The 8989-nt window shown below is 37.9% G+C and overlaps 1 protein-coding gene across 1 annotated transcript in view; it reads right to left on the bottom strand.

Moving 5' to 3' along the window:
• Positions 1-107: 107 nt before the first annotated feature.
• suv39h1b (SUV39H1 histone lysine methyltransferase b) overlaps positions 108-8989 on the bottom strand; it is an 11306-nt gene continuing 2424 nt past the window's right edge. The window contains exons 3-6 of the mRNA XM_084087496.1: positions 4034-4687; positions 3605-3751; positions 3281-3410; positions 108-1395 (exon numbers count right to left, since the gene is read on the bottom strand). Of these exons, the coding sequence (XP_083943622.1) occupies positions 1262-1395; positions 3281-3410; positions 3605-3751; positions 4034-4687 (1065 nt within the window). The 3' untranslated portion in view covers positions 108-1261. The remainder of the gene's footprint in view (positions 1396-3280; positions 3411-3604; positions 3752-4033; positions 4688-8989) is intronic.

Genomic DNA, 8989 nt, shown 5'->3' with positions numbered 1-8989 from the left:
TCAATTTATTTCAGAGCTTTTTTTTGTGTGCAGTCCTTCAATGTTAAAATCAAGCTTGCTGTCAATGTCAGTAAAACTATCCAAACTGAAAGTTATATTCACAGAGCTGTAGAACTCATGATAAGATTTAATAAACAAGGACACAAAGTTTGTTGCACGTACAGGAGTGTGTGATAAATGTGAGGTCTGACAAAGTAACTCGATTTTCTTTAATACAAAACATAAAAATAACAAGTGGTAGTTTTTTAATATATACATATGCACAGATTTGGTTGAGGATGATAATTATAATAAAATTGTGTGAATTTAATAAGGAAATGTTCCTGAGCATTAACTAATCCAGATGTATTATCTCAATCTACAGCACACATTCCAGCTTCACTGTCCAGTTCTGAAAAACCCCCTGAGCTGTTTCCCAAAAATATTGCAAACACAAGTATACTAGAAACAACTGCCACACTTGGTTCATGAGACATTTGGAAAAACAACCCTGAATAGTAGTCAGACAGATCAGTGAAATAACCACACACTCCCACATTTATGCATCCATGAAGTCCAGCTCTCAAATACATTCAATGAAAGACCAGTTTGACAGTATGAATATATTTTGTCATGTGTTAAGACTATATTCACATAAAACAGAATAACATTTTGCATGCTTGAAAGGCAACATCTCATGTAGGTCCACCTCCCTTTGCCTAACATTCTTCTCTTCTGTGCATTAATAGTAAAATTTTGCCACCTGGTGGTAATTTAAAGTCATAAAAAAAAAAAAAATAGAAGGAAGGACATTGACGATTTTGTCATATTTTACACTGGTCTAAAGATATAAGCTAAAAACATGGCAAAAAGTTACACTACAAAAGTTTGTTTGAAAAAGTAAAAAGAATCCCTCTTATTCAAACAAATAAAACATGACCATTTAAATGTTTAAAAAATGAAAATCATTTGTGTAAGACTTTGATATGATTTAAAATATGATTTTAAACAATTACTGAAAAGCCCCTTTTTTTCCTTTACACATCTTTTCTAACGGAAAAATCGAAAGATTAATGGCACATTTTATAAGCTATTTAAAGCAGACAACAATTCTGAGGACAAAAAATGTATCTTGGGGAAATAAAAAAACTTATATATATACTTAAAATTCAATGAAGTATTACAAAACACCTGCCAAAACGGTTCCTAAACTGCAGATGCTTTCAACATATTCACTTGAACACATGATCTTCTTTCAGTCCCTCTTCAGCATGAACATCCTCTAAAAGAGGTACTTTCGACATGTCGCCACCCCACATTTGCACTCCATGCGCATACGTTTCTTAGGGGATCCTGGGAGTCCCGTCAGACTGAAATTAGAATCCATCTTCGTGCTCTCTGCATCTACTGGATCAACTATGGGGAAAATGAGAAAGAAAAAATAGATTTTACTCCTTCAAATCATTCCATAATTTGGTATGATTCTTTTAGTGTTTTTGAAAGAAGTCTCTTTTGCTCACAAAATGTAGTAAAAAACAAAGCCAAATTGTGAAATATTATTCCAACTTAAAATAACTTTTGTATTTAAATATATTTTAAAATTAGGGGTGTAACGGTTCATAAAATTCACGGTTCGGTTCGATGACTGGTGTCACAGTTCGGTACGTTTTTGATACAGCAATAAGAAAGAAATGCCAGAGAAATTTCCTTGATTTAAAAAAAAAATATATTTATTAAAACTAACATCATAAAGTATGATCTTTTTACTTTGAACAATGATGGAGCTATACTTGACCCATCTTTTGGGGTGTCTTCTCAGCAGCATATCAAACAAAAACAGCCACAGAGCCACTAAAAAAATGAAATGTAATCTTGAAGTAGTTATAAACAAATACAAAGAAAATAAAAATGTTGTATTTATATGGAACTCTGTGTGCTTTTACTCAATTTTTAAGTTTTTTTTTTTTTTTTTCAGAAAGATGAGAGTGTCCACTAAATGCTGCGGGGATGGTTTGTAGCGCGTTTCTCTCCTTGTTCTCGTCTAGTTCCAGTTATTGACACACTGGGGTGATGTCGGCATAAATGAGTAAACATGTTTGAAGTATTCCCACTGGTGTAGCCTACTGTCATTTGCAGGGCTCCAGACTTTTGAAAATTTTAGGCGCACAAGCAGAAAATTTAGGGGCACACCTTAAATCAACCTGTAGCGCAGTTATTCACATTTTCCTCCATTTTGACTTTATTACTGACAAATGCCTTGGTAATAAATAGACTTAACTTACAGAAATTACAATGTGCAGTTTTATTTCAAGTTTGCAAGGCTCCAGATTAACATTTGATGGCAGCATTTTTTATTCATAATGTCGAAATAATAATTCAAAAGCAAAACGATTAAAAAATTAATATTTGGGAGTGGAAATGCCAGTCACCTACTGGTTACAATGGTAATTTAATGTTTTTTTTTTTAAATTTTCAAATAAGTGTGAGTTTTCCTACATCTTGAAACTCTTAGTTTTATAAATGAGGGTACTCTTTGAAGGATTAATAAGTAATGTTTTGGTCATCACATTAAAAATAACTTAACTATTTAAATATGTACGCATTACAAACCAAACGCCTCGTACACAATGGTTCAATACGAATACGTGTATCGTTACACGTTACACCCCTATTTAAAATTTAATTTATTTCTGTAATGGCAATGCTACATTTTCGAGATGGTCCTCACTGCAGAACACAAAATCCAGGGGGAGGAGTTGGATCCAGATCCAACTCCTCCCACCTTACATATACCTAAACCATCTCCACCCCCTGATCCCTAAACCCACCCCTAAACCTACCCATCTCCACCCCCTGATCCCTAAACCCACCCCTAAACCTACCCATCTCCACCCCTTAGATCTGGATCCAACTCCGCCCCCTGGATCTTGTGTACTGCAGTGAGGTGCTACTGACATTTTCAGCAGGCATTATTCCATTATTCAGTGTCACATGATCCTTCAGAAATCATTCTAATATAGTGATTTGGTTCTCAAGTAACAGATGAATATGAATAGAAAGTTCAAAATAACCGCATCTACTGGAAATATAACTCTTAATGACAATGTAAAATTATAAATGTCTCTGTCACTTTTGATCAATTGAATGCATCATTATTGAATAAAAGTATTAATTTCCAAAAAAAAAGACTGACCCCAAACTTTTGAACGGTAGTGTATGTCAAGGCCAAGTTAATGACCCCAAATCACTTGTCAAGTTGCAAAGGCTACTTTTTTCTATACAGTGACAGTCCCATACATACTCTTCATTTTGTAGTCAAAGGTGAGCTCCTCTCCTGCCTTTATCCCACGTGTGGCAAAGAACGCTATTCGTGGCAGCCGCTCATCCAGGTTATCAATAAACACATTATATACCTGAAGGTTTGGGTCACACTGAGGACACAAACGAAGAAAACACTTTTGTGACATTCAATTTACTGCCTTTAAATGACAAGCTACAGTTTGAGTGATGTCAAGTAAAATGTGTTGTGATTATTGCTGACATTTAGGGAAATGTAAGATTCAATTCATACATATAAAATAAAAACATGTCTATTTCAAGTAGATGCAAGCTCAAGTCCACTCACGCTGTGATTGACAAAGTGGGAGATGTTTCCATAGTAAGCAGCATCCACAGTGTACTCGTCATCCACATAATCCAGGTCAAAAAGGTAGGTGGCGCCTTCTTTATCATATATTTGACCTCTGCGTTCTGCTTCTTCTGTTGTAATGATCTAAAGAAAAACAGAAAAAAGAGAGTTTAACAATCATGAAGCCAGACTTATTATTGGGAAAGACAGATAAACAGCCAATCAGCCATCACAAGGAAATTGAAAACATTGGTTGCTTGATAATACCACTAATCTACTAGCGAAGCAAAACATATTCCCATGATTACACGACAATGATCAACTGAAAGTTAAAAAACTAAAATGATAAAATGACACAAAAATTAATAGAATATTTAAAAATATCTGATCCACTAACTATATGACTGAAGCCTCCGTGCTTCTTACCTCCCCAACGTACTCCATGACGAAAGTGTTCTTGCGAATGCGCTCCATGGTCCGTACCCCCCAGCCCCTGCCATTGTCTGTTCTAAAAATGCAGAGGGAATAGCGAATGCCCTTCTGCACCACTCTGTTGAGGCAGTCGAGCCCGCAGCGGCACCGCTTGTTGCATTCATAAATGGGCAACCCCGGCCGAATGCGGACCTGGCCTAATTCATTGTAAGCAAACTTGTGCTGTGATGCTCCGGCACAGCAGCCCTCCACAGGGTTGCCTAGGCAGTCTGTGCATTCGCAGCCCACAGACACCTCATTCAACATGATCCCATCACCAACTTTATAGTCATTTATGTAGGTGAAGTTCTTAGGTGGGCCCTCAAGGTCGACCAGGTTCCGGACATAGATGTGGCCCTTGTGGGCGCCCAAGCTGTTGAGGTGTACCTCCCACAGCTTAAGGGTCTGCCGGAGTTTGGCCCGCTGGATAAGCTGCGACACGGTGGCAGGGTCAAGGCGACGAGGGGCGGAACGCTTATTCTGTCTCCGCATCTCCACATTCAAGTCCTCCCAGAACTGGTTGAGCAGATCTATGCACTTCAGGTTCTTCCGAGGTTCCCATGTGTTGCTGGATTCAGGGAACCCCTTCCATTTCACCAAATATAACTCCTGTGAAGGGAGTAACAGGGATTGTAGTGAACTTAAATGCATTTAGATCTGGATACATTTTTGCTTTGATAAAACTAATTTTACCTTCTTCATGTAGTAGAATTTACTTTCACTATATATATATATATATATATATATATATATATATATATATATATATATATATACAGTGAGGAAAATAAGTATTTGAACACCCTGCTATTTTGCAAGTTCTCCCACTTGGAAATCATGGAGGGGTCTGAAATTGTCATCGTAGGTGCATGTCCACTGTGAGAGACAATCTAAAAAAGAAATTCCAGAAATCACAATATATGATTTTTTAACTATTTATTGGTATGATACAGCTGCAAATAAGTATTTGAACACCTGTCTATCAGCTAGAATTCTGACCCTCAAAGACCTGTTAGTCTGCCTTTAAAATGTCCACCTCCACTCCATTTGTTATCCTAAATTAGATGCACCTGTTTGAGGTCGTTAGCTGCATAAAGACACCTGTCCACCCCATACAATCAGTAAGAATCCAACTACTAACATGGCCAAGACCAAAAAGCTGTCCAAAGACACTAGAGACAAAATTGTACACTTCCACAAGGCTGGAAAGGGCTACGGGGAAATTGCCAAGCAGCTTGGTGAAAAAAGGTCCACTGTTGGAGCAATCATTAGAAAATGGAAGAAGCTAAACATGACTGTCAATCTCCCTCGGACTGGGGCTCCATGCAAGATCTCACCTCGTGGGGTCTCAATGATCCTAAGAAAGGTGAGAAATCAGCCCAGAACTACACGGGAGGAGCTGGTCAATGACCTGAAAAGAGCTGGGACCACCGTTTCCAAGGTTACTGTTGGTAATACACTAAGACGTCATGGTTTGAAATCATGCATGGCACGGAAGGTTCCCCTGCTTAAACCAGCACGTCAAGGCCCGTCTTAAGTTTGCCAATGACCATTTGGATGATCCAGAGGAGTCATGGGAGAAAGTCATGTGGTCAGATGAGACCAAAATAGAACTTTTTGGTCATAATTCCACTAAACGTGTTTGGAAGAAGAAGAATGATGAGTACCATCCCAAGAACACCATCCCTACTGTGAAGCATGGGGGTGGTAGCATCATGCTTTGGGGGTGTTTTTCTGAACATGGGACAGGGCGACTGCACTGTATTAAGGAGAGGATGACCGGGGCCATGTATTGCGAGATTTTGGGGAACAACCTCCTTCCCTCAGTTAGAGCATTGAAGATAGGTCGAGGCTGGGTCTTCCAACATGACAATGACCCGAAGCACACAGCCAGGATAACCAAGGAGTGGCTCTGTAAGAAGCATATCAAGGTTCTGGCGTGGCCTAGCCAGTCTCCAGACCTAAACCCAATAGAGAATCTTTGGAGGGAGCTCAAACTCTGTGTTTCTCAGCGACAGCCCAGAAACCTGACTGATCTAGAGAAGATCTGTGTGGAGGAGTGGGCCAAAATCCCTCCTGCAGTGTGTGCAAACCTGGTGAAAAACTACAGGAAACGTTTGACCTCTGTAATTGCAAACAAAGGCTACTGTACCAAATATTAACATTGATTTTCTCAGGTGTTCAAATACTTATTTGCAGCTGTATCATACAAATAAATAGTTAAAAAAATCATACATTGTGATTTCTGGATTTTTTTTTTAGATTATGTCTCTCACAGTGGACATGCACCTAAGATGACAATTTCAGACCCCTCCATGATTTCTAAGTGGGAGAACTTGCAAAATAGCAGGGTGTTCAAATACTTATTTTCCTCACTGTATATATAGTGGCGGCGATATAAAGTGTTAAAGTTGCTATATTGTTTATATCATGGTATGTAAATTTATCCGCATAGCGCAGTACTACTTAAAATTGTTGACACTTTACAGTGATGAAACATGCATGAATTAGAAAATAAGAATGGAACGTGCATGATATTAAAATGAATTAAGCGCAATAAGGCATGAAAAAGAACTCAATGCTGTACTCGTGCTGACTGACACACACAGAAAGTCTCAGAGACAGCATGCGATCCCAAATTCAGTTCTCTTTGCGCTTGAATGGTCACATTCACTTGTTTCAAAATGCCCATTGTGTGGAGTATTCGTGTAAACAGTCAGTTATGTCTTAAAGGATTAGTTCTCCAAAAAATGAAAATTATCCCATAATTTACTTACCCTCAAGCCACCCTAGGTGTATGACTTTCTTCTTTCAGCCAAACACAATCAGAGTTATATATATTTTTTTTAAATAATAAAAAAAGGCTCTTCCAAGCTTTATAATGGGAGCGAATGGTAACCTAGATTTAACCTAGCAGTAAGTCCAAAAAGCGCATCCATCAATCATAAAAGGTTCAAACAAATAGGGCTGGGCATCAAACTCTATCCTCTCGTTCGTGAATAAAGAAGACTGAAAGAAGAAAGTCATATACACCTAGGATGGCTTGAGGGTAAGTAAATTATGGGATAATTTTCATTTTTGGATGAACTTTTATGCTTATCCTATTATGCTTTTTCACTTTTTCAATTTGTGTAATGTTGCTGTTTGAGAATAAAAAAAGATCTGCAAGGTTACAAAGCTCAAAGTCTACTCCAAAGAGAGATATTTTATTTAACAGAATCCACTTTACAAGAACTACAAACAAACGGCTCTAGTTTTTCTCGGAAGGAGGCTTCATCAAAACCGAAACTAAACAACACGTTCGGGACAGACTGGGAGAGAGGAGCTGTAATAATTAGAGATGCACCGATTGATCGGCTGGTGACCGGAATTGGCCGATTTTCACGTGATCGGCCGTGACCGGCGACCGGCCGGTCAGTCTGACAAATGCCGATGTTATGCCGGTCAAATGCACTCGGGCGCCGCATGAATAACATCGCGCAACATCAGCATCACACATGCACACAGAACTCACATGTAGGAAACCTCGTGAATTACGTCCGTTCAGAACGCAAGCGCGTATTTTTTTTCGGGAGCAGGAGCAGCGCGTGAGCGTCAAGCAGGAGCGTCGCGAGCAGTGAAGCGCGTGTTTCGGCGCCGAGTCTATTTGCTGCACTGCTCACCCTCAATTAAAGGGAAAGCACACTTTTGATGGACAAAATAGCCTAAACAGGGTTTCACAAAAAAGTGTCCAAAATGCACAGAATTTGCCTGTTTTAACAAGAACTGGAGTAGGCTATGTCAGAAAAGAAAACGAAGACTAGTATTTATAGAAAATGTACCCATTTAAACTTGTTTTATTATTCAGTTTGTACAAGTGATTGCAATAGGCCTGTGTGTGTGTGCTTTGAGAAATATCTTTATACTGCAAGGCTATATTTATTTTATTTTGTATTTATATATTATTTTATTGCCATTCCCTGTTTTCATACAGATGTTTAGTTTGCTAAATACATATATACAATTTTGGATATTGAATGTGAAAAGGAAATGGTTCTTCCATAACACTGCACTAGATGTGTGTGAATTACCCACACCTGGTAATTATCTGTTCAAAAAAATATGTACTATGCAAATTGTAAAATGTTCTATTACAGAAAAGATATAAAAAAAATATTCGTGTGTGCTGTAAAGTGGTTAGAAAAAATGAAATCGGAATCGGCTAAAATCGGTATCGGCAGGTCAAACTTAATCAAAAATCGGAAATCGGAATCGGCCCAGAAAATTGTAATCGGTGCATCTCTAGTAATAATGTAAAAATAATTAGTTTTTTGAACAATCAAGCATGCAAGCATATTCTAGTTACTCTAGTACACCCAAAAAAACAAAATCAAGACTTTGTGAAAGGGCTTAATAGGACCCTTTTAAGTGATCCTAAAAAGTTGGGAGAAAATCAGATGTGTATCAGTTTATTGGGTCAATGCATGAGGTCTTAAAAGTTGACATGAAACGGAAGTTGTGATAGACTTTTCTTTTCCTCTTGTGACATATATCCAAATGAAACGGCTTCTCAAACTAGAATTTTTTTTAGGGCTGGACTTGATTTTGTCCATTGGGAATTGATTGGATCACTGTGTTTTGCTATTGCTGTGATCTTGCACCAGTAACATGTCATCACAGAAGAGATGTTGTTGCAAAAGGGAGGGGAAGTTATTTTGATTAAAACTTACAAAAGCACACGGATATTTAAAAAAAAGAAAAAGATGAGCATGAATAAATCATTTATAATGAATACCGCAATGTTCCATAAAAAAAGGAATCGTCAATTTTGATTTCATGGTGAATACCTGCTGCTGTCTGTGTCAATGTTAATCAAACAACAAATGATAAAGAGAAAATCACTCACTGCTCTTAAAGGGATAGTTATGTCAG

This window comes from Abramis brama (genome assembly GCF_963993115.1).
Source record: "Abramis brama genome assembly, chromosome: 16".
Lineage (NCBI taxonomy): Eukaryota > Metazoa > Chordata > Actinopteri > Cypriniformes > Leuciscidae > Abramis > Abramis brama.
Note: the sequence above shows the minus strand (reverse complement) of the source record. Positions and strands in the feature narration are given on the sequence as shown.